We start from the raw sequence: 26,480 nt of genomic DNA on the forward strand, positions 1-26,480 counted from the left end.
AGAGGCCAAATAAGAATGTTTCACTGTACTCAAGAGTCTCAGTCGGCGACCTCTATTGTCGTCGGGATGACTGAGGGCGGAGCGCGGTGAAGCAGGCCGGTCGGCGCTAATGAAGCAACATTAGCAGAGCAAGAATTTATTACACTGATGTTTACAACTTTCGTTTTTTTTCGCTCAGCAGTGTCCGGTCCACGTAAGCACGGTGCCAGGGGGACGGCAAGCCTTGGAGGCTGCAGGCGTATCGCACACAGCAGGCATTGGCTGCCAAGAACAGCTACTGCGTATTACTTGAGCATTCTCGTAGACATCGAAGGAGTGTGCGTGGACAATCTCTGAGCAGCTCTGAGCGGGTGGAGATGAACAACAGTCTATCTACCAAGGAGGGCCGGTAATGTCGACTGCGTACAGTCACCAGCTGGGTGCAACATAGGTTCTCCTCAGTGGTTGCAAGGTCAGCAGCTAGCAGCGACCGGGTAAAGCCGACCAGACGGGTAGCGGTCTTGAAGGCAGAAGTCATCTTGGCGAACGGTCGCAGTGTATCGCAGGCTAGACCTTCTAGCTGGTGAACTGCAACTCAAAGTATCAAGTATGGAAGCCAGAGTACTTATTACTACTTATATGAGGCAATGGCATTATGTCTGGCTGGCCGTGACCGAACGTGGCCTACTTTTCTGGGTTCATCAACAGTCTTCCCCACACACCCCTCAATTGCACAAGAATGGCTTTGAGGCCTCCAACTTGTTGCCTTTCCGCCACAACAGCAGGTTGATAGATTTTCTTGTTAAACTTTTACTCTGTCTTGCAATATTAAGCTATGCTGTTGGAACATGTAACGGCTTCTCCTCACAGAAGTCATGTTACTGAGTTTATGATTCCGGACTCTCGTTTACGCGAAGTGAAGCAATATCTTCTGGGTTTGTTCTGCTTCCCACAATATCGGCTTTCTGCTTGTTTGTCGCTTTGATTACGACAAGTGGTGTTGGCCTGGCTTGCCGTGGCTTGATGCTGGCTGGATAGGATATTGAGACTATTTTATATTTGCCCATGATACATTTATGCTGTGTAATTTAATTGTATAATGGGAATTATAATCAATTATGGCGTAGAGTTGTGGCTAGTTACAAATGAAAGAAGGCAGAAATCGGGACAGTGGAATTAGATTATACGAGAATATGCGTGAGAGTCACCTGTGAAGATAACAGCAAAAGATCAAAAATATGAGAAAAATGAAAGTGACACAGTCAGTAACTAGCAGACTGGATGTAAGTCTTCAGTGGTTCGGCGATGTTGAAAAAATAAGCGCTTACAGGTGATCAAAGAAGGTGTTAATAATGGCCCTGAGAAGTAATAAAACGGGACTGTCATCTTCGTCAAGGGAATGATGTTTTGATCGCGCAGTGGATAAGATTAACAGATTTAGATTGAAGTAATAGAGACTATCAGACGGAGAAAACGACTAATCTCTGGTGGGAAATATCAAAGATCAAGAAGAATTTAAATCTCAGTCAATTCATTCTTCACTAACGTAAGGCAGTCAGCGTGAGAAATGGTGTTGTGACTGAGGACACCGGGCACTCGTTCGCGAGGGAAGAGGTTCAAATCTTTGTAAAGGCTTCCTTCTACATGCTTCACAAGTGTGAGGTTGTCTGCCATCTTTAATGACCTCTTCCTCAACGGGACGTTGCACCTTAATCGACAGGTACTCCAAAATGATACTATTTTCGAGACCACGGTGTTCTCAATAAAATCTTCAAAATGCAACAAAATTTAAAACCTGGAGGCTATTCTAAAGCATTTGATAGTAATACATTTTACAGGAAAATCGACTGCTAGAAATATGATATGAGTACGCCGTGCAACGATGCATATGTAATGTAAAAATATTTGTCCCTCTGACGATGTGCGCTGCACTGGAGTATAGATCTGATACGCCATTTTTTATCTCTAAGTTCTAAAACCATTGACATAAAAGCAGAATGAAATTTCTGTATATTCATTTCTAACAGTCTCTGAATAGGCTGTAAAAGTGCGTAGTTTGAGAACTGATATGGTGGCGCCAATTGCAGGCCCCACTCCCAGCTCAAAGAAACTGAGTAATAAACAGAGACAGCGGACACATAGCCGTCAGTAGGCTGTGATGTAGCACCTACGCTTCATTGTTTAATCTGCTTTTTTGTCTAAAAAGGTGTAAGCGAGAGTACTGCGATAACAATGGGCAGATGTACGTCAAAGAGATCTGTGTACAAGGCTATGAGTCACATGCAGCGAACAGCTTCACTGGTTGATGTGGTCGCAAGTATTATGAGTATGCCAAAGGGGGCAGAGGGGGGGGGGGGGAGTCCAGTGGTCTGACCCCACCCCCTGTCACCTAAATGAAATTACACACGAATTAGCAACCGTGTAATTAAATTCGAAGTTATAAGGTGCGATAGAAAAGTTTCGGTTTGTGGTCGTTGTTGCAGCGTATATACAAATTAACACGGTTGCTATGCGGGTTTATTAGTACCGATATGTCGGCAAGGGATGATTCTGGCATTCAAGTCTTTTCGGGGTGCGCAAGGGAAATGCAGAAACGCGAACTGCTGCGACGTTGTTATAAAATGCGTCCGAACACAGCCAACGGGCTATTATTCTGTTCCTTACTGCTGAAGAACAGAGACTAGTAGAAAACCATCGGAGAATGAAAAATGTGTATGACGCAGTATGTATGTCGGAAAGCACAATTGTGGAAGGGCTGCTGAAGCTTCACGTTTGCGCACATCACCATATCGCAGATATCGTTGCGAAGAAATTAGGCAAATTGAAGTGAGAGACGCTCGAGGACCCGCCTATAGTTCTCTCCTCATGCTTTTATAGAGCCTTCGGTCCCTTAAGAAAGACCTTGAAGGGTCGACGATTCCTGTGGGACGGGGAGGTGCAGCAGACAGCTGCCGACTTCTTAACGCAACAGGACACGGAGTTTCATAAAACGGGTATCTTCAACCTGGTGCTTTTGTGTGATGGTTGCCCCAGTGTTCAGGGCCGTGTTGCCTGAGTGGCATACCTATTCGGGACCGTATGGCCATCGAACGGAAGCTTTATCACCTCTTATATTTTGATTTTCAATCATACGGCGAAAAAGGGAAACGCACTATCGACGGGTAACAATAAAATTAAAATGTCGATATATAGGTAGCACTGCGGGCTTTTGCCTGTCCTGATTTACCCAAGACCAACATGGGCAAAGTTTTTGTTCTTTTCTTAAATCAGTTCAGCTCTTATTTGCAGTTTAATGTAAGTCTACCGTTTATTTTTTTTCTGTCTCCTGTTCTGTTAGTTTTTAATAATGGATATATTTGATACAAGAAAGAAGAAAATCCGATTTTGATTCGTACACTACCATTATGACAGGGTAAAAACATGTATGCACTACTGTAATAGCATAATCAGCTGTCTGCAGTAGATTAATATTAAGAATGGTAGAACTTAGGAGTTGAAATATTTCGGTATTTCATAAGGCAGCGGAGCGGTGAATATCATTGCAAATAACATTAAACTAAAATCAGTCCACAAAAATACACTTGGATTTGGCTGTGCTACCCAGAAATTTCGTTGATGAACAAAAATATAGACCTTATGGCGATGGTTGCATTTCTTTACAAATTTGCTCAAAATTCTATCATTATGAGCCCAGATCTCTTCATTCAGGCCGTACTCAGTTACGAAAACCGGTTCCGATACAGAACTATGTGAAGGATTTGAGTAGAGAGGATGGGGTATGTGATGACAACACATTGTATAGTTCGATTGTTTCTAAAAGATTTTTTTGAGCGGGCTGCATTAATTCGTCCGATCTGACTGCGCCCTGCGTTCCTCTTCTCTTTCATCCAGTATCTGTTTACGCTCTTGCAATACTATAATAACTGACACCAAGAATTCCCTGCAGAAATCCGTTCATAATCAAGACCTCTTCGGTCCCGGGTTCGATCCCCGCCACTGCCTAAATTTTCATAAATAATCAGCATTGGCGGCCGAAGACTTCCGGCATAAGAAGTCAGCCTCATTCTGCCAACGGCCTTGTCAAAGAGGGCGGAGGAGCGGATAGAGGTTCAGGGCACTCTCTTGTCCTAGGGGTGGGAAATTGCCCCTAAAGGCGGAAGAATCAGCAATGATCAACGACATGAGGATGCAGAAGGCAATGGAAACCACTGCATTAAAGACACGTAACGTGTATCCACAGGACATGTGGCCTGTAATTGAAAAAGTGTCATGATGATCTCTCCATTGGCAAAAGCTTCCGGAATAGTCCCCCATTCGGATCTCCGGGAGGGGACTGCCAAGGGGGAGGTTACCATGAGAAAAAGATTGAATAATCAACGAAAGGATAACGTTCTACGATTCGGGGCGTGGAATGTCAGAAACTTGAACGTGGTAGGGCAACTAGAAAATCTGAAAAGGGAAATGCAATGGCTCAATCTAGATATAGTAGGGGTCAGTGAAGTGAAGTGGAAGGAAGACAAGGATTTATGGTCAGATGAGTATCGGGTAATATCAACAGCAGCAGAAAATGGTATAACAGGTGTAGGATTCGTTATGAATAGGAAGGTAGGGCAGAGGGTTTGTTACTGTGAACAGTTCAGTGACCGGGTTGTTCTAATCAGAATCGACAGCAGGCCAACACCGACAAAGATAGTTCGTCGCAAGCTGAAGATGAACAGATAGAGAAAGTGTATGAGGATATTGAAAGGGTAATGCAGTATGTAAAGGGGGACGAAAATCTAATAGTCATGGGCGACTGGAATGCAGTTGTATGGGAAGGAGTAGAAGAAAACGTTACAGGAGAATATGGGCTTGGGACAAGGAAAGAAAGAGGAGAAAGACTAATTGAGTTCTTAAGTTTCAGCTAGTAATAGCGAATACCCTGTTCAAGAATCACAAGAGGAGGAAGTATACTTCGAAAAGGCCGGGAGATATGGGAAGATTTCAATTAGATTACATCGTGGTCAGACAGAGATTCCGAAATCAGATACTGGATTGTAAGGCGTACCCAGGAGCAGATATAGACTCAGATCACAATATAGTAGTGATGAAGAGTAGGCTGAAGTTCACGACATTAGTCAGGAAGAATCAATACGCAAAGAAGTGGAATACTGAAGTTCTGAGGAATGACGAGATACGTTTGAAGTTCTCTAACGCTATAGATACAGAAATAGGGAATAGCACAGTTGAAGAGGAATGGACATCTCTAAAAAGGGCCATCACAGAAGTTGGGAAGAAAAACATAGGTACAAAGAAGGTAGCTGCGAAGAAACCATGGGTAACAGAAGAAATACTTCAGTTGATGGATGAAAGGAGGAAGTACAAACATGTTCTGGGAAAATCAGGAATACAGAAATACAAGTCGCTGAGGAATGAAATAAATAGGAAGTGCAGGGAAAGACGAAATGGCTCCAGGAAAAATGTGAAGACATCGAAAAAGATATGATTGTCGGAAGGACAGACTCAACATACAGGAAGGTCAAAACAACCTCTGGTGACATTAAAAGCAACGGTTGTAACATTAAGGGTGCAACGGGGATTCCACTGTTAAATGCAGAGGAGAGAGCAGATAGGTGGAAAGAATACATTGAAAGCCTCTATGAGGGTGAAGATTTGTCTGATGTGATAGAAGAAGAAACAGGAGTCGATTTAGAAGAGATAGGGGATCCAGTATTAGAATCGGAATTTAAAAGAGCTTTGGAGGACTTACGGTCAAATAAGGCAGAAGGGATTGATAACATTCCATCAGAATTTCTAAAATCATTAGGGGAAGTGGCAACAAAACGACTATTCACGTTGGTGTCTAGAATATATGAGTCTGGCGACATACCATCTGACTTTCGGAAAAGCATCATCCACACAATTCCGAAGACGGCAAGAGCTGACAAGTGCGAAAATTATCGCACAATCAGCGTAAGAGCTCATGCATCGAAGCTGCTTACAAGAATAATATACAGAAGAATGGAAAAGAAAATTGAGAATGCGCTAGGTGACGATCAGTTTGGCTTTAGGAAAAGTAAAGGCACGAGAGAGGCAATTCTGACGTTATGGCTAATAATGGAAGCAAGGCTCAAGAAAAATCAAGACACGTTCATAGGGTTTGTTGACCTGGAAAAAGCGTTCGACAATATAAAATGGTGCAAGCTGTTCAAGATTCTGAAAAATGTAGGGGTAAGCTATAGGGAGAGGCGGGTCATATACAATATGTACAACAACCAAGAGGGAATAATAAGAGTGGACGATTAAGAACGAAGTGCTCGTATTAAGAAGGGTGTAAGACAAGGCTGTAGCCTTTCGCCCCAACTCTTCAATCTGTACATCGAGGAAGCAATGATGGAAATAAAAGAAAGTTTCAGGACTGGAATTAAAATACAAGGTGAAAGGATATCAATGATACGATTCGCTGATGACATTGCTATCCTGAGTGAAAGTGAAGAAGAATTAAATGATCTGCTGAACGGAATGAACAGTCTAATGAGTACACAGTATGGTTTGAGAGTAAATCGGAGAAAGACGAAGGTAATGAGAAGTAGTAGAAATGAGAACAGCGAGAAACTTAACATCAGGATTGATGGTCACGAAGTCAATGAAGTTAAGGAATTATGCTACCTAGGCAGTAAAATAACCAATGACGGACGGAGCAAGGAGGACATCAAAAGCAGACTCGCTATGGCATAAAAGGCATTTCTGGCCAAGAGAAGTCTACTAATATCAAATACCGGCCTTAATTTGAGGAAGAAATTTCTGAGGATGTACGTCTGGAGTACAGCATTGTATGGTAGTGAAACATGGACTATGGGAAAACCGGAACAGAAGAGAATAGAAGCATTTGAGATGTGGTGCTATAGACGAATGTTGAAAATTGGGTGGACTGATAAGATAAGGAATGAGGAGGTACTACGCAGAATCGGAGAGGAAAGAAATATGTGGAAAACACTGATAAGGAGAAGGGACAGGATGATAGGACATCTGCTAAGACATAAGGGAATGACTTCCATGGTACTAGAGGGAATGTAGAGGGCAAAAACTGTATAGGAAGACAGAGATTGGAATACGTCAAAGGAAAAACTTGCAATATCAATTGCACCTTTTGTTGTGATGCATTTTATTTTCTTAGAAAACAATTACAACAACCAGTTTTTCACATTCTCGACCAATGTTTTGCACTTTGAGGTGGTCAGCTAGCAATCCCTGGATTCGGAGGCGAGGTGGTTCGAATCCATCCACCGGCAACTGTGAATACGGTTTTCTGTGGTTTCCCATTTTCAATTCAGGTAAATGCCGGGACTGGTCCATTACTGGAGGCCACAGCCAATTCCTTCCGAAATCTTTTCTTTCCTGTCACATCCCAGTTACCTTTAATGAGAAGAGCTGCGCTCTAATTCAAGCTGAACATCTATCTCTTCGGAGATTTCTGATACTAAAAGGCACATTTACATTGCAAGGCGGCTAGCGATCGTCATTTTGTATTATATTTCTGTGCATAAATATGGCTCACTTGTGGAACGGCGCTATACCATGTTTTCATGTTTTATTACAAGAACGATGTTCCATTGTGAAATGTCTTATTCGTAATATTCTTCCAACAACGAATCCATAAGTTAAAACTCTATTTGTATATAAACGTCATATAAGCGAAAACGTATGTTGTACGTTCTAGAGGAACTTATTAGCATCAAAGGCTACATGACCATATAATCACGGATATATGAAAACTCTTTTATGAGGTCGCACACATTAGAAATCAAGTTGAAATTAATGTGTGAATCAATGTTAAGATTCCAGTACTGTAGCTCACAGTACCGGTGCATTTCGTTTTGTTTTATAGATAAATTTATTTGCTAAATTGACTGTTGACATTGTAAATTTAAAAAATATTCTTGATCACTTAAAGAAGTTTAAGAATTTTAATGAAATGAAAGATACTATAATAACATTTGAAACTGAATTGAGGAACTTGGGATGCTTTGGTATGCTGAAGAAATTCTGAGTTGGTTTCAGATAAGTCTTGAATTGAAGTATAAAGCTGTGGGAAAAGATAGGTGCTACTAAAAAGATCTGGACCCGTTTATCTTTAGAAGTAATTCAACTCAATATTAAGATTCTCCTGCTCTACCATATTGAACCACATTTTAGAAACTGTGCTTTGTTACCAATGAGGGAGCACAATACAGTCAAATTTTAAATCGTTTGGCATTAGAGAGAATTTATCGTATTGCCAAATAAATAACTATTTTATTTAATTTTATCCATGTTTTTCAGTGTTTCTTCCATGACTTTATTACTTTCGTAACATAAAGAACAACCAGCATCATTCACAATAGCGATTTTATTGCAATGCACGATGCATTTCCAGCCCTGGTAACTCATGTACTTTAACAGTCTGCATTAATTTTTTTTCTTTTCTGATATTTAGATTAATTCTGGTCCTGGTGACACTACAATTGTATATTACAAAATGGCACACTGGGAATATATGTTTGCAAATTTTAGACAAATCGAAAAAATTACTTACTTCTGTAAAGTTTGGAAGGTAGGAGACCGAGGTACTGGCAGAACTAAAGCTGTGAGTACCGGCGTGAGTCGTGCTTCGGTAGCTCAGTTGGTAGAGCACTTGCCCGCGAAAGGCAAAGGTCCCGAGTTCGAATCTCGGTCGGGCACACAGTTTTAATGTGCCAGGAAGTTTCAAATTACTTACTGTTTTCACCAGTGGAAACATGTTTGTGTAGCACAGTATGAGTAAAGACGTTTCTGTGATTTATACAGTAATGTATATTCGTCTATATATGCACATTAATATGATTGCTCACACTACCCTTCATAACGATGTATTAACTCTGTGTATAAGTAAATGTATACATGTACATAAACATATTTACTCACACTGTGCTTCAAAACAATATATCTATTACTAGAAACAGCAAGTTGTCCTGTCTTATTTTTGTAAACTTATATTCACAACTTGTCTCTTTATGACATATCATTATAATCTTTTCAGGACCAGAATTAACTTAAATCTGACACGAGGAAAAAAATGATGTAGACTGTTAAAGTGCCTGAAGATCAGTACCTAGGGCTTGAAATAAGTCGTACACTGAAATAAAAAAACGATTGTAAATGAAGACGGTTGTTCTTTATTTTACGAAAGAAATATTTAATTGCACATTTGGGTATATAATATACTTTTCTTAAGAGGAGCTTTTCGTGTTTAATTTTTTAGACCAAGATTTGTGTGAAGATTTCTCAAAACCGAATTATGTACATAAAATTAATAAATAAACAAATGTGTTTTGAGAATAGAACAAAAACATGAGCCTTTTTAAGGTCCTCTTCAACAATATCTGACCCTTACTTTGAGAACATTCTGGCTACATTTTAGGAGCCATGTGCCTAGGAAAGTAAAAAGCTTCTTCTTAGGCTTCTAGAACAAATTCTGCCTTGGAATACCTTTGCTGTAGTGTGAGGGAGTGAAATTCCTAAGAGGAAGCCCCGTACGACTCTGATGTGTGATACTGCAAGTTATCGTCATCGATACAAAATGGTCCCAATTTTAATTAGTCCCTTGACTAAGAAAAACATAATTTAATGATTGTCTAAGAAGGTAACTGAGACAGTGCTTGAGAAAACAATTTCCTCTCTTACATTTCATATTCTTTCCTTTAGTTTCTAAATTGAGTGAGTGACTACCTGATAATACATTTGTGCTGAGGTATTTTGCTTCATGCTTGAATGTGCAGGTGAGCGCGTGCAATTGTAGTTTCGTTATTAAATGACCTGTGTGGCAGTGCAAAATTAACTATTTACGATTGAAACCGGTATCCACATTATATGTGTTTCCAGTATAGAGGTATTGTTGTAGAAGTGACTAACGTATATCAAATTTATGTAAGTAGTAGGTCCATACTCATAGCGAAGAATAAAACGAACATGAATGGTGGACGTGTCATCATATGGAGATGAAGGGAAGGTGTTAGGCTGATAGTCATTCGTATGCCATCGGATTCAGCAATATGTGCTACTGTAACAGCAAATCCCTCGCAGATGTAATATGCGCTTTCTTAGAGGACAATGCGCCTCTCAATTAGATTTCAGTTATCACGGTAGACCAGCTTTCTTATTTACAACGAACTTTTCCATTTCCAAAATTGTTGTTGTTGTGGTCTTCAGTCCTTAGACTGGTTAGATGCAGCTCTCCATGCTACTCTAACCTGTGCAAGCTTCTTCATCTCCCAGTACTTACTGCAACTTACATCCTAAATCTGGTTAATGCATTAATCACTTGGTCTCCCTCTACGATTTTTACCCTCCACGCTGCCCTGTAATGCTAAATTTATGATCCCTTGATGCGTCAGAACATTTCCTACCAACCGGTCCCTTCTTCTTGTCGAGTTGTGCCACAAACTCCTCTTCTCCCCCATTCTATTCAATACCTCCTCATTAGTTAAGTGATCTACCCATCTAATCTTCAGCATTCTTATGTAGCACCACATTTCGAAAGATTCTATTCTCTTCTTGTCCTAACTATTTATAGTCCATGTTTCACTTCCATACATGGCTACACTCCATACAAATACTTTCAGAAACGACTTCCTGACACTTAAATCTTTACTCGATGTTAACAAATTTCTCTTCTTCAGAAACGCTTCCCTTGCCATTGCCAGTCTACATTTTATATCCTCTCTACTTTGACCATCATCAATTATTTTTCTCCCCAAATAGCAAAACTCCTTTACTACTTTAAGTGTCTCATTTCCCAATCTAATTCCCTCAGCATTACCCGACTTAATTCGACTACATTCCATTATCCTTGTTTTGCTTCTATTGATGTTCATGTTCTATCCTCGTTTCAAGACACTGTCCACTCCGTTCAACTGCTCTTCCAAATCCTTTGCTATCTCTGCTTGTATAGAACCTCTACACACTCCTTCCACCTTTATGCTTTCCCTTCTTTGCTTAGAACTGGGTTTCCATCTGTGTTCTTGATATTCATACAAGTGGCTCTCGTTTCTCCAAAGGTCTCTTTAATTTTCTTGTAAGCAGTATCTATCTTACCCCTAGTGAGGTAAGGCTCTACATCCTTACATTTGTTCTCTAGCCATTCCTGCTTAGCCATTTTGCACTTCCCGTCGATCTCATTTTTGAGACGATTGTATTCATTTTGGTCTGATTTATTACTGCATTTTTATATTTTCTCCTGTCATCAATTAGATTCAATATTTCTTCTGTCACCCAAGGATTTCTACTAGCCCTTGTCTTTTTTACCTACTTGATCCTCGGCTGCCTTCACTACTTCATCCCTCAGAGCTACCTATTGTTCTTCTACTGTATTTCTTTATCCCATTCCTGTCAATTGTTCCCTTATGCTCTTCCTGAAACTCTGTACAACCTCTGGTTTAATCAGTTTATCGAGGTCCCATCTCCTTAAATTCCCACCTTTTTGCAGTTTCTTCAGTTTTAATCTACAGTTCATAACCAATAAATTGTGGTTGGAGTCCTTTTCTCCCCCTGGAAATGTCTTACAATCTGAAACCAGGTTCCTAAATCTCTGTATTACCACTAGATAATCTGTCTGACACTTTCTAGTATTTCCAGGATTCTTCCTTGAATACAACCTTCTTTTATGATTCTTGAACCAAGTGTTAGCTATGATTAAGTTATGCTCTGTGCAAAATTCTACCAGAATGCTTCCTCTTTCATTTCTTACCCCTAATCCATATTAACCTACTATGTTTCCTTCTTTACCTTTTCCTACTCTTGAATTCCAGCCTCCCATGACTATTAAATTTTCGGCTCCCTTCACTCTGCAGAGCTAGTTGGCATACAAACGTGTACTACTGTAGTAGACGAGGGCTTTGTGTCTATCTTGGCCACAATAATGCGTTCACTATCCTGTTTGTAGTAGCTTACCCGCACTCCTATTTTTTATTCATTATTAAACCTATTCCTGCATTACCCCTATTTGATTTTGTATTTATAACCCTGTATTCACCTGACCAAAATTTTTGTTACTTCACTAATTCCCACTATATCTAACTTTAACCTATCCATTTAGCTTTTTAAATTTTCTAACCTACCTGCCCGATTAAGGAATCTGACATTCCACGCTCCGATCCGTAGAAAGCCAGTTATCATTCTCCTGATAACGACGTCCTCTTGAGTAGTCCCCGCCTGGAGATCCGAACGGGGGACTATTTTACCTCCGGAATATTTTTCCCAAGAGAACGCCATCATCATTCAACCATACAGTAAAGCTGCGTGCCCTCGGGAAAAATTACGGCTGTAGTTTCCCCTTGCTTTCAGCCGTTCGCAGTACCAGCACAGCAAGGCCGTTTTTGTTAGTGTTACAAGGCCAGATCAGTCAGTCATCCAGACTGTTGTCCCTGCAATTACTGAAAATGCAACGCAAAGGACCGCCACAAGAGAAACATAAATGATTGAAAATTGTTTTGTTTGCTGAAAGTTACTTCAGTCATGAGTAAGAAAATGGCTGAGCAAGTAGACAAGGATAAGTCATTTCATGACGACCTAGATGAAACCTCCAACAGTTTTAACAATATCACAGACCAACGAAAAACTTTTTCTGAAAAACTTTTTTTACCAAGGTAAATCTGATCTTCATAGATTTTTATGAGCTGAATCCAAATCTATCTTTACTTTCTTTGTGTTACCCATAGTTTTCGAACAATATGCTTTTTATTGTATAGTATAAAAGTCCTATGCTATATAGTAAACGGGAAATTAATGTAACGCTTTGTTACGACATAAGCATGGTTTGTATTTACAGTAAGCTGCTTAAAATAGAGGTTTCACTTGTCAGCTGGAATTGGTTTGTATTTTCTTTCCCTTTTTTCACTGAACCTTCTTGAGTAGCTTTTTCTACGATGAGTCGCTTGCTGAACTCCTCTTTGAAATGACCAACACTAATCCCCTACATGTTGATGTTAAAGGGGCCTTGGTAGCATTTTCGTTTTTCCATCACTTTAATGTTCTGGTGTGAACTCTCTCCTTGCTCCTCACTAACATCTCCCATATTTTGTGGGACGTAATCAAGGTGACTGTTCAAAAAGTGAACATTCACGTTCATTAAACGTCCTGAAGTTTTAAACTTCTTTAACATTGTAGCTATAATAGAAATATATTCTGGGGCTTTTTAATGTCCTAAGAGTTTTGTAACGACTTGCTTGAACGATACCTACTCTTCTTTCTCATTTAAGGTCAGTGTGGATTCAAAGTTAACATCAAACATAAATTTTCTAATGTCACGCCCGACAAAGACACATTATTTTAGTTTAGGTTCTGAGAGGTGTGGAAATATTTGGCAGAGATACATAAAACATGGTCCTTCTTTAGCCAAAGCCTTTAGAAACTGTTTCATTAGGCCTAACTTTATATGTAGAGGTGGTAGGAGTACGTTTTTTGGAACTATAAGGTTTTTCCTTAGAAGGTTCTTCTCACCAGACTCCTTCACAGCCAGTTATTTCTGCACTGGTGTTTATCCCTAGTCCTACTGTCCCATTCACACAAGAAACATGGAAATTTGGTAAAGCCACCTTGCTGACCAAGCAGCATGCATCTTAATTTTAGATTGCCACATATCATCCAACCGTGAGAAGAATGACCTATTTTATTTAGCACTATTTCTAGGTTTTCATATATTTCTTTCATATGCACAGAATATCCAATAGGTATACTAGGGTAACCCCAAAATTAAGGTCTCCTATTTTTTTACAAGTACATAGACCTGTTTATTTCTACAATGGTTTACATTAGTTTACAGCTTGAACATTTAGCTATTTTTCGACGTAATCACCATTCCTGTCGATGCATTTTTGTAGACGCTGTATCATATTCTGTACGCCAATGTCATACCAAGTCGCCGCTATGCTGTTCACAAAGTTATGAACCTCTTCTTTCACTTAGTCATCGGAGTTGAATCGCTGGGACCACAATTAACGCTGACAGGTACTGTGAGACTTAAAACTCAAACTGGCAATTCAGATCCGGAGAAGTGGAATGTCGAGAAAGGGCCTACACATTCTCCACGACAACCCTGGCCCAAACATCGCTAGGCAAACCGTCGCTCTTCTGCAACAGTTTCAGTGGAACATAATCACCCACCCACCCTATAGTCCTGACTTGGCGCTCAGAGGCTATCACCTGTTGCGTAGGTTAAGTGGACCACACCGTGGTTCAGGTCTAAAAAAAAAAATCGATTTTCGGTTTTCATCATATTTCGTTAGATTAAGTTTTTATTTAAGTGCCGTGAAAAAGATCTTGCTGAAAAATTTTATTCGAACATTTTCCTACCACGTGTATTTATGTGCCACCCCCACTTTTCTGTTACCCACTTTTCTACATATATTTTAGATCTTTATATCCCCTAAATTGCAAGTTAGGGAATTTATTTTTACTCCCGAGTGTGTTGGCTATCCTTGGATTGCAACGGTCGGTATTCTTTTGTTTCTGCTGTTTGAGAACAACACGCTTTCAAACACGCGGTTAGTTTTGTTAAAGTGTGATTGCGAGCAGTTGTTATACTTACATCTGCATTACTTGTTTACGTGTGTTTTGTTGTGTTTTACGTAAAGGCATTTTCAGGAAACGACAATTTAGAGGAAACAAGTCCATGTTATGGATTGTGTCCATCAGGAGAAAATTCGTGGTGCAAATACAATAGGGCTCAGGCAACTGGAGAATCTTATCCTCAAAAGCATTCTCTTCCTGTTGCTGTTATTACAGCAATTAAACCTATTTTCAGAGACTTGGCTCATCCTGACCTTCTAAGGGAACGTCTGCATGGGCAGACACAGAACCCAAATGAATGTTTCAAAAGCATAATTTAGAGCCGCCTTCCTTAAACTGTATTTGTAGGCATGCATACAATGAATCTAGGAGTTCATGATGCTGTTATTACATTGAATTGTGGTAATATTGGACAGTGTTTGTTACTAAAAAAGCTGGGAATTAATCCTGGTGAAATTATGATCACTGGGCTGAAACATTGCGATAAAATGAAGATAGCCGATGCACACAGGTCTGCATCTAATAAGGCCAAGAAAGGAAGACAAACACACAGGAAGGTGAAAAAGATGCTGGGAGACCCGCTAAAGGCCAAAAAAGAGCCATCATATGCAGCAGGACAGTTTGAATTAACTGTAAGTAACGAATTTCAAAAGGTTTTTCTTTACAGTCAATTTCCCGTAAACTAAAATTTTCAGTACATATGCCCCATTATATCAGAAATTATCACAGATAAATGAATGAAATTTTCAAGAGACTCTGTATAACATAAAAAGCTACATCTGGTACTAAGTTCCTTAATATTCCCCCATTAGGAAGTTCCCAAAAAAATATTTTTGGAGAAAAACTTAATATTTTTGTTAATAAATTTAAAAAAGTATTTCTTAAAAATTATGAAATGGATAAAGTAGATTTTGCTACAGTTGACTCTATTGGCATCATGTAACATACAGTTAAAATATTAAGGTCCATCATCAATTTTTTTTTCAGAAATGTGTCAAATACTTGCCTAAATTAACATGGGTTAGATAGGCAGGGTGTGGTCCCCTTAAAAGAACATTTGGCCGAAAAGCATTTCAGGTCCGACGACGAGGTGAAAGAAGAGTTTCATAACTTTCTGAACAGCATGTTACCATTGTGTAATAAAACAGCCTTTAAACTTGTTTTGGATGAATCAATAAACAGCCTCTAGTCTTCTGTTTTGTATTCAAAACCAAACTCATTCGTCAGACCATGAATGTCTTAGCAGTATACTAAATCACCGTCTTGTTGGAAAAATGTGTAAAATTGCTGCTCTCTCTTTCTATACATGTATATGCTGGTTCCAACTGCCACTAAGATCTTATCTTTTAATCTAGAGCATAGCAGTTCAGCTTTTTCTTCCGCTAAGGTCTGATCCCTAACCAAATACGAATGCTCGGTCTTAGTAACAATAAGGGCACTAGACTTTCTGTATTACAGTGGAATTCATCATCATCTGGTTCATCTAAATCATAGTGTACATCAGAAAATACTTCTGTTGGAATAGAATTTAAATCATCTGGTTGTTCAGGAACCAGCAAATTTACACCATGCTCCACTGGTCGGGTGGGGGACGGAAGGTTAGGATAGCTTATTATCCTCTTGTTTTGCAAATTATGACCAGTAATATCAACACTGCAAAAGTAGCAATCATCAGAATGATTTCTTGGTTCCCTCCATATCATAGAAACAGCAAATCTAAAAGCTTTTTTCTCCTCTTTGGACCATTTTCTCAGATCTTCAACAGACACATAACATACCTTATGCAGTGCCCAAGATTTATCGTGGTCCCTAACTTTAGATCCAAAGTATGATAGGTAAACCTTTTTCACAAAGTCTGTAATGTTTCTTTGGTGTTTTTTAATCACAGTTTCACCACCACTATAACAAAAACTATAAGCAGAGTTTTTACATCCGTGACTAGACATTGTACTGAGCACATGTACAGGAAGCGGGAAAGGGAGGTTAGGTTGATAGTGAACAAAACACCATTTGTTAACACAAAAATAGAACAGACCTTTTTGCCAGGATATGTTTTTCATATATTTTATTCAATCTGTATATTGAGCAAGCAGTGAAGGAAACAAAAGAAAAATTCGGAGTAGGTATTAAAATCCATGGAGAAGAAATACAAAACTTTGAGGTTCGCCGATGACATCGTAATTCTGTCAGAGACAGCAAAGGACTGGGAAGAGCAGTTGAACGGAATGGATAGTGTCTTGAAAGGAGGATATAAGATGAACATCAACAAAAGCAAAACGAGGATATTGGAATGTAGTCGAATTAATTTGGGTGATGCTGAGAGAATTAGATTAGCAAATGAGACACTTAAAGTAGTAAAGGAGTTTTGCTATTTGGGGAGCAAAATAACTGATGATGGTCGAAGTAGATAGGATATAAAACGTAGACTGGGTATGGCAAGGAAAGCGTTTCTGAAGAAGAGAAATTTGTTAACATCGTGTATAGATTTAAGTGTCAGGAAGTCGTTTCTGAAAGTATTTGTATGGAGTGTAGCCATGTATGGAAGCGAAACATGGACGATAAATAGTTTGGACAAGAAGAGAATAGAAGCTTTCGAAATGTGGTGCTGCAGAAGAATGCTGAAGATTAGATGGGTAGATCACATAACTAATGAGGAAGTAATGAATAGGATTGGGGAGAAGAGAAGTTGGTGGCACAACTTGACCAGAAGAAGGGATCGATTGGTAGGACATGTTCTGAGGCATCAAGGGATCACCAATTTAGTATTGGAGGGAAGCCTGGAGGGTAAAAATCTTATAGGGAGACCAAGAGATGACTACACTAAGCAGATTCAGAAGGACGTAGGTTTCAGTAGGTACTGGGAGATGAAGAAGCTTGCACAGGATAGAGTAGCATGGAGTGCTGCATCAAACCAGTCTCAGGACTGAAGACCACAACAACAACAACAACAACAACAACAACAACAACAACAACATGTTTTTCAGCAGTGCTGACAACGTCATCCACATTCATTACACCTCCTTTTTAATTTGAACTATATAAAAGCGTCAAATTCTTTAAAAAATCGCTTAATTTAATAAATTCAAGTGTAAAATGTGAAGAAATGGTGGGTGATACAGTTTGTTAAGTGTCATTTGTGGGATTACCACCCTAAATAAATAACAATATGGTATTTTCTGCAAAAAAATTTCCATCGTTGGCCTGTGTATTCAGATGAAACTATTGCCAACTGCTCTCAGTGTAAAGAATGTGCCAAATAATGAAACGATTACTGTGTATGAAGTTGATTCTACATTTAAAATTTAGGAAGACATAGAGGAGTGGGCAATATATGATTCAGGCTATTTTACGACTAAAAGTACTCGAATTCTGGAAGAGCCATTCCGCTTAAATTTTCAGAAATAATATTTTTTGGAGAGGGGAAAACCAGCTTCTGTCAACTCTCAGTGCATTCAGATTACCGGTGTAAATAATAACACTGCAGATGTAAATCTCTAATGTTGAATCTGTAAAATCCGTTGTAAATTTAATAGTGGAATTTGTAATGTCCTCTTTAAAAACCGAGCTGAAAAAGGTAGGGGATATAAGTACTGGAGAAATGACTAAATCGAAAACAGAATTAGATAACCATTTCATTGGGCATTCTAAGAAAAAAGGAGGAGAAACAAAATTTGCATCTTATATTATCTTTTTTCATATAAAGAAGGAGACTTTTTGCAATAATTCTTGTAAATTACGTCTCTGACCAACGTCAGTCGTTGCTTACTTGTCTCAAACGTAAATGCTGCAGTCCTTATATCCCACAAATATTCACAACTGTGGACTAGTAACAGACTTAATGTACATGGTTTTGTTTCAGAAAGGAGTGTGTAGAGATGGCATGGAAGTAACTACACTAGGGTGCAAGTGAGGATAAGATTTCGGCACCTCTAAATGACTTCCAGAGACAACAAAAAGGAAGTAAATTGGAGACATTGCAATACATGCATCTTTATCGTTTGATAAAAAGTAATAAAAAAACTGTACAACTTTACATTAATATAAGTCTTAATGATCACCTTACATAACACAGAAAAAAAACTACGCTTGTTGTGAGAGGAAAAGTATCAACTGGTGAATTATAATATCTCACTGTAAGGAATAAAATGACATTAATTTTCCATCACAACAAAGAGTTATTTGTTGGGTCCTGTTCTCAAGAGAGTGTGCAAATGGTGTGCAGATAGTCTTCCAGAGCTGTTCACCGTAGCTTCAGCTTCAGTTTCAGTCGAGCTTTCAGCTCACAGCCATTCGTCGATGCTCCACCCTCAACTCGATTCCGCCGATTGGTGTCAGCACGAGGTTGTTTGGAGCCATACATAGTTTCGACTGCTTCTCTCCAACGGGCAGAAAGTCAAATTTTGACAGTAGATGAACCAGTGCCAACTTCACCTGCATCAGTCCAAAACGCATCCCTGCAACAATAGAAAAGTACCATCACCTCGTTGTAGTGTGACTGAAGGTGTTACTTTTTTTCCACTCTTGACGTAAGACTGCAAAGAATTTCGGAATAATTCGTTGTAGAGAAGTGGAGTTGATTCATACCAATCACAGAGAGGAATTAAGTGCACAAGTACGAAAAAATCCTGTAGTAAAACTGTTCTAACGTATACAGTCTGCACAGCATATCACCAAATTTCTTTCTAGGATTATTTCAATACTGACACTGCTATGAGATGCTATTCCTTCCCTCAAAACTATCTTGATCACATTCGCTGGACTTGGGACAGTGAACCAGTACGACTCTACCTCGTTACCAAAACTGGAGATAATGCAACTACTATCAAATCCACACACACATTATAAAAATGGAACCAAATAGCCCTGAGCACTATGGGACTTAACATCTGAGGTCATCAGTCCCCTAGGACTTAGAACTGCTTAAACATAGCTAACGTAGGCACGTCACACACATCCATGCCCAAGGCAGGATTCGAACCTGCGACCGTAGCAGTCGCGCGGTTCCAGATTCAAGCGCCTAGAACAGCTCGGCCACACGGCCGGCTATATATATAATGTTCGTGTGTATATCTTCCACATCTTCTCCTAAAACTCAGGACTGATTGCTGCCGTTAAACATTAAGTTATCAGAAACTACGGATAGGAACACTTTTAAATACAGATGTGTCCCAAGCCCAACGTAAACTTAAAAAAAAAAATAATAACATAGCATGAGAAATTAAACGGCAACATGGAGAAGAAGACTATGGAATGTTGAAAACAGGAAACAAGGAAAATATTTAATCTTCTTCCTTACAGAATCACGTTTGTATCCTTACATGACTAGATTCAAGCATGTCACATAATCATCTTCACATCAACAGGCTGCACTGTGGTCTCAGACTGAGTCTGGACCATATAGTGTTATTCAAGTTCCAGAAAGAGCTTCGTGTTTCATGTTGATATGATGGTCTAAAGGTCAAAACATACAAACGTAGTCACGTCAGGAAATAAATAAATTTTCAACAAACAAAAAAATAAGAAGTAGTGTGCCATCAACTGAAGGAATGCCATTAACTAATCTACCAGTTCCAGTTTTCCGGAAATAAATGTGCAGCCATATTTCAAGATATACTGAGTTGGCCCAGGTATTGTTATTAAGACACACTCATTACATTACAGGTTCACGATTCATGTGGTTCCATTTCAGCTACTGTATCACTATTGATTTCATCCTTTTTATTTCAGTGAATATCATTTACTTAATCAGCCACTTCGTTGTTTGTTAATGCAAGTGACTTAGATGAAACGTTTCGTGTACCAAACAGCACGATCTGTGAGAGCTTTTGATGGACAACTACTAGCAGATTTATATTTTCATTGAGTATAAAATTGTGAAAGCAGCAAGGATAAAGTACAGGAACCGTAAGATTATCTAGTCGAATTAAATCTCGCGATGCTTATGGAACTATATTAGGAAATGAGGTGCTACAGATAGAAGGCTGACGTTTGCTATTTAAGCAGAAAAATAAATGACTACTGGAAATATTATGCAAAAACCTTTCTGAAAGGGATAAATTTTTTAACATTGAATATATATATATAAATCCCATAAATGCTTTCCTGAAGATATTTGGCTGTAGTTTAGTCTCGTACGGATAATAAACAGTCCGTGCGAGAAGAGAGTATAGAATGCTGAAGATTAGACTGGTAGATTGAATAACAAACGAGGAGGTACAGAACCAAACTGCCTGACTAACACAAAGAATCGGTTGATACACAGTTCTACGGTGTCAAATCGTCATCAGTTTAGTAATGGAAGTGTGTGTGGGGGGGGAGGGGGGCGGCGGGGGGGGGGGGAGGGTTGGTGCTGGGGGGTAAAAATTGTAAAGGGAGGCCGTGTTTCAAATGGATGCTCGTAGCAATAGTTATCAAGAGAGGAAGAGACTTGAACAGGATAAGCTAAAGCGAGAGCTGCATCGATCGAGTCTGTGGGCTCACGATCACAACAACAGCAACAGTAATGATCGAACATTAAGCATCATTTATTATTCTAGTTTTTCACATTAACTAAGCACATTTTCCTAAAGCACTTGCGTTTCTCGATCTGTTAGCACAATCGTAATGGGTACCAGATGCGAGTTGATTAGAAACTGCATTACACGTAGCTATCCTTCGAATTGTCACTTATGTTTGTAGTTAAAGTTATTGTGACACTTTTGCATCATCTGAACGAGATGTGAAGATATTTTCACATGAGTTACGTAAAAAAACGGAACAAGTAGGAATGGGACTTGAGCTTTGCCGGTTCAGTACAAACTTAGCTATGTAAATGGATAGTTCGTCTACTCTTATTAGTTTTAGAGAGTGAGTTTACTAGTATCTAGATATGTGACATAAAAATGGCAGCATCTTTTGATGCCATTGACTTAGAAATTTTTTGCACCACAACAAGACTGTAGACTGTAATAACTGACATTAACATCAGCTTGATTTCTCTACCTGTTCCTAACGGAAAGGGGTCATAACAGAGAGAAGGACATTAGTGCGATCCTATGTCGATTCTATTTTTACCGACAAAAGAACGGAATACTAAGCACAATAAACAATAAAGATGAAAGACGGAATGACTCACCAATGCAGAGGCGTGGCCCTTCACCAAAGGGTAGATAGCAGTAGGGATGCCTGGATGCCTTCTGCTCCTCAGAAAAGTGCTCCGGGTCGAATTTCTCGGGGTTTCGAAAAAATTTCCTGTCGTGATGAAGTCCCAGGACTGGAATGAGCACCTTAGTTCCTTTCTCCAAGACGCAGTCGTATCCTGGCAGCTTGTAATCCTGCACCACCTCGCGATTCAAAACTGGAACGGGCGGATACATACGAAGGGTTTCTGAAAATAAAAAAAAGGCAATGGAGGTGTTTCAGTAAGTACTCCACAGTTGCCCTCGATGTGGAGTTTTGTCTCCGTTAGCGATTGTAGTTCAGTTATTGTCTGAAAACACGTCAAGGAAAAGGTACGAGCGTATTAGTCACAATAGAGAAAGAAAATATCTGTCAGTCATTAATTCGCAAACCGTTAGGTAAATAAACTATTTTTTGAAGGGCACATTGCAAAACCAGTTAGTATTTTAGGAAATCCATGAATATGTGCTGTTTCATCACTACCAGGTTAGTTATAACCACCGTCACACATAAAACTTCGTATATTGCTTACGTACCATGTCATAGTGTTGTATGGCCAGCACTCTGGTGTAACCGGTATTTCCATTGTTACGAGTAGTGGCCTGAGACTTGCTGTATTACTGATGCCCAAAACCATTAATAAATCCTAAAAAAAACTGTTTAAGGTTCTGTGTTGCACTCTGTGGCTGATAACAAAAGAGCAGTGGGTGCTTTGTGGGAAACAGTTAATAGCGCACAGAGCTGAATAACGCACAAATAACAACGGCAGTAATTACTCTGTCTCTGAGTGGGAGAAGTGCCGCACATTTTTAGAACACTTTTCAGTCTTCCGCCTCTAGACAACGGTGTTTCAGAAGTTCAGTGTATTTAATTATTCTGTTTTTAAGTGATAGCATTCGCTTTTTATGTGGTGAATCTTTTTCTGAAATTACTACAATTTCTTCGGAAAAATAAGGTTTCACCATAAGTGAAAAAAATTCCAAGATACGACTTGGTCATGTACTAGGTACAAAAATTCTATTGAAATATGCAATGTTCCAAATCGGAAAATCTTGTCAGAATTGCATTTAACAGAATATTTATTACATTGTTACTGTAGTACACTAATAATCGTTAAATGAAATCAGACTAAGAGGAAGCATTATCAGAAACCAATTGTTTGTTAGATACGTTTCGAAATAGAAACTTTTTAAACCGAACACCAATTTCCGTGTCAAAGACGGGTGAATTTTGTAAGAGATTAAAGAAACTCAGTTCATTCGCAAAGATCATATGTTCCGTTGTAGAAGATCTTTTTCCGTTATGAGGTACAAGACGGGGCACGGCGGACGGAATATGGTTTAATAATTCACATACACAGAAGTTTCATGAAATCCACATACACAGAAGTTTCATGAAATTATATAACTGCAAAATTAACAAAATCTGTCAATTAGCATTAATATATTATGCAGCACTTAAATGTGTAGAACTAAAAATGCTCCAAACGCTGCACGGAACATAACCTAAAGTCTCACAAGAACGAACAAGCAGAAAGTGCACTATACTGTTAATGGCTTTCTTTAGTGCATATTGCTTCATGTGATTCTAAAATTAGTCATTAGATTGAAAGATCGACCAAGAAACATCATATATTTCTTAGTACACTATCCTAATGATACAGCATTCTCTCCTAGCTAAATGACAAATAACAAAATCGGGTAATGGTAGGTAGCGATAAAGCGGAGTCTTCTTGCACACATAGGCAACTTCTAAGGTCGGGACAAGGTTGTGGCAAAGTAACGGTTCGTGGACTGTTCATTCTTTCATGTCATGTAATGGTATTATTTCACTTCAAAAATGAGTGATTTTTGTTTCCAGTGATCATACGACTGGCGTTCAATAAGTCATGCAACATATATATTTTCTCCGCCAATTTCGGTTCAAAAAATTGCGGTATTTGTTTTTCGACGTCGTGGAATGGTTTCATGAATTTAGGATACGTGGCGGCTTTCTGCATAGTCTTTAAAGTGGCTTCTGTAACGGAGGTGGGAGCAGAGAGCTGTAATTGAGTATCCTTTGAATGAAAACCAGAGCACTGCAGATTTTGTATAGGCGCTTGTGGAATGTCTACGGACACCTGGCACAAAAGCATGGGGATTCGGTGGGTGAGGCGTCTGCCATCATTGTAACAACGTCTCGCAAACTTGTCCGATGTCCAGCGTGCCTGCCGGCCGCATTCAGCCGTTTCTCCTGCAATGTTGGAACGTGTGGAAACTCTTGTTCGAGGTGATCGACGGATCACAATCAAAAACTCGCAGCACAACTGGGTGTGTCTGTTGGTAGTGCTGACACACCTGTTCAGCAGTTGGGGTACTCACAGGTGTGTGCCTGCAGGGTACTTCGCCGCCTAATAGAGGGCCATAAAGGACAATAAAGGACCATCTGTGGGATGGCTTGAGAGTTACGTGGCTGATCGTAGCAATACTTGGCCGTACATCGTCACAGGAAATGAAACATGGGTTCATCACTTCGAACCGAAAACAAAACGGAAATCCATAAAGTGGGGCCAAATCACCTCTCATGGAAAGAAAAGGCAAAGCCACAGCCTCAGCCAGTAAAATTATGGCGACAGTCTTCCAGGACTATGAAGGAGCTATTCTCTCTGATATCCTCCCTCATCGTAAGCGTTCACCTCTGAAGTGTATTGTCCTACCCTCAGGAAATTGAAGCCATCGGCCTTGCTGCAGTGGTAGCACTGGTACCCGTCAGATTACCGTAGTTAAGTGCTGCCAGACTTGGCTAGCACTTGGATGGGTGACCATTCCGTCTGCCCAGCGCTGTTGGCAAGAGGGGTGTAGTCAGCCCTTGTGAGGCAAACTGGGGAGCTACTTGATTGAGAAGTAGCGACTCCGGTCCCGTAAACTGATATAGGGCCGGAACAGCGGTGTGCTGACCACGTGCCCCTCCATATCCGCATCCAGTGACGCCTGAGGGCTGAGGATGACTCAGCGGCCGGTCGATAGCGTTGGGCCTTTCAAGGCCTGTTCGGACGGAGCTAAATTTTTTTTTCAGAATTCTGAAGAGACGGAGTCAGCGTTATCTTCACCACAAAAATGCAAACGAACTTCTCCTTCTCCATCCGCCCTACAATCAGCATCTCGTACCCATCTGATTTCCATTTGTCTGGCCCCACGGAGGATGCACTTCGAAGGAAGTACTACGTGGAAGACCGGGAACTTATTGACGCGGCAAGACTTTCGTTCCGACGTCAGCCAGTAAGAGTGGTACAATGCGGGCATACACGCCCTCCCATTAAACGGAGATTATGTTGAAAAATAGGATTTGTAGCCATAGAGTGAGCAATAATAAAGTATATCGGAATCCTGAAAGAAACCAAACTGCTTTCTGGAAAGAAAAGTTCGTCGCATTACTTACTCAACACCCCTCGTACATCGGTGATTGGCCTATATTGTAAAGATATGAGCATATACATTCAGAGCAACACTGTTCTGTATGGACGTCAGTGAGTGATCATTTTGTAGGGGTGAACTGTCATAATACGTGAACAAGCAGTGTATGCAGCAAGTTATACACTCCTGGAAATTGAAATAAGTACACCGTGAATTCATTGTCCCAGGAAGGGGAAACTTTATTGACACATTCCTGGGGTCAGATACATCACATGATCACACTGACAGAACCACAGGCACACAGACACAGGCAACAGAGCATGCACAATGTCGGCACTAGTACAGTGTATATCCACCTTTCGCAGCAATACAGGCTGCTATTCTCCCATGGAGACGATCGTAGAGATGGTGGATGTAGTCCTGTGGAATGGCTTGCCATGCCATTTCCACCTGGCGCCTCAGTTGGACCAGCGTTCGTGCTGGACGTGCAGACCGCGTGAGACGACGCTTCATCCAGTCCCAAACATGCTCAATGGGGGACAGATCCGGAGATCTTGCTGGCCAGGGTAGTTGACTTACACCTTCTAGAGCACGTTGGGTGGCACGGGATACATGCGGACGTGCATTGTCCTGTTGGAACAGCAAGTTCCCTTGCCGGTCTAGGAATGGTAGAACGATGGGTTCGATGACGGTTTGGATGTACTGTGCACTATTCAATGTCCCCTTGACGATCACCGGAGGTGTACGGCCAGTGTAGGAGATCGCTCCCCACACCATGATGCCGGGTGTTGGCCCTGTGTGCCTCGGTCGTATGCAGTCCTGATTGTGGCGCTCACCTGCACGGCGCCAAACACGCATACGACCATCATTGGCAGCAAGGCAGAGGCGACTCTCATCGCTAAAGACGACACGTCTCCATTCGTCCCTCCATTTACGCCTGTCGCGACACCACTGGAGGCGGGCTGCACGATGTTGGGGCGTGAGCGGAAGACGGCCTAACGGTGTGCGGGACCGTAGCCCAGCTTCATGGAGACGGTTGCGAATGGTCCTCGCCGATACCCCAGGAGCAACAGTGTCCCTAATTTGCTGGGAAGTGGCGGTGCGGTCCCCTACGGCACTACGTAGGATCCTACGGTCTTGGCGTGCATCCTTGCGTCGCTGCGGTCGGGTCCCAGGTCGACGGGCACGTGCACCTTCCGCCGACCACTGGCGACAACATCGATGTACTGTGGAGACCTCACCCGCCACGTGTTGAGCAATTCGGCGGTACGTCCACCCGGCCTCCCGCATGCCCACTATACGCCCTCGCTCAAAGTCCGTCAACTGCACATACGGTTCACGTCGACGCTGTCGGGGATGCTACCAGTGTTAAAGACTGCGATGGAGCTC

General features: G+C 40.5%; 1 protein-coding gene and 1 non-coding gene across 2 annotated transcripts in view; one reads left to right on the forward strand and one right to left on the reverse strand.

Moving 5' to 3' along the window:
• Positions 1-8,604: 8,604 nt before the first annotated feature.
• On the forward strand, positions 8,605-8,679 carry Trnas-cga (transfer RNA serine (anticodon CGA)). The gene has a single exon. It is a non-coding gene; the product is annotated as a tRNA-Ser (tRNA).
• A 9,823-nt stretch (positions 8,680-18,502) lies between these two features.
• LOC126273350 (cytochrome P450 6k1-like) overlaps positions 18,503-26,480 on the reverse strand; it is a 32,217-nt gene continuing 24,239 nt past the window's right edge. Inside the window, exons 5-6 of the mRNA XM_049976898.1 lie at positions 21,656-21,907; positions 18,503-18,995 (exon numbers count right to left, since the gene is read on the reverse strand). Of these exons, the coding sequence (XP_049832855.1) occupies positions 18,817-18,995; positions 21,656-21,907 (431 nt within the window). The 3' untranslated portion in view covers positions 18,503-18,816. The remainder of the gene's footprint in view (positions 18,996-21,655; positions 21,908-26,480) is intronic.

The sequence above is a fragment of the Schistocerca gregaria genome, chromosome 5 (assembly GCF_023897955.1).
Source record: "Schistocerca gregaria isolate iqSchGreg1 chromosome 5, iqSchGreg1.2, whole genome shotgun sequence".
Taxonomy (NCBI): domain Eukaryota; kingdom Metazoa; phylum Arthropoda; class Insecta; order Orthoptera; family Acrididae; genus Schistocerca; species Schistocerca gregaria.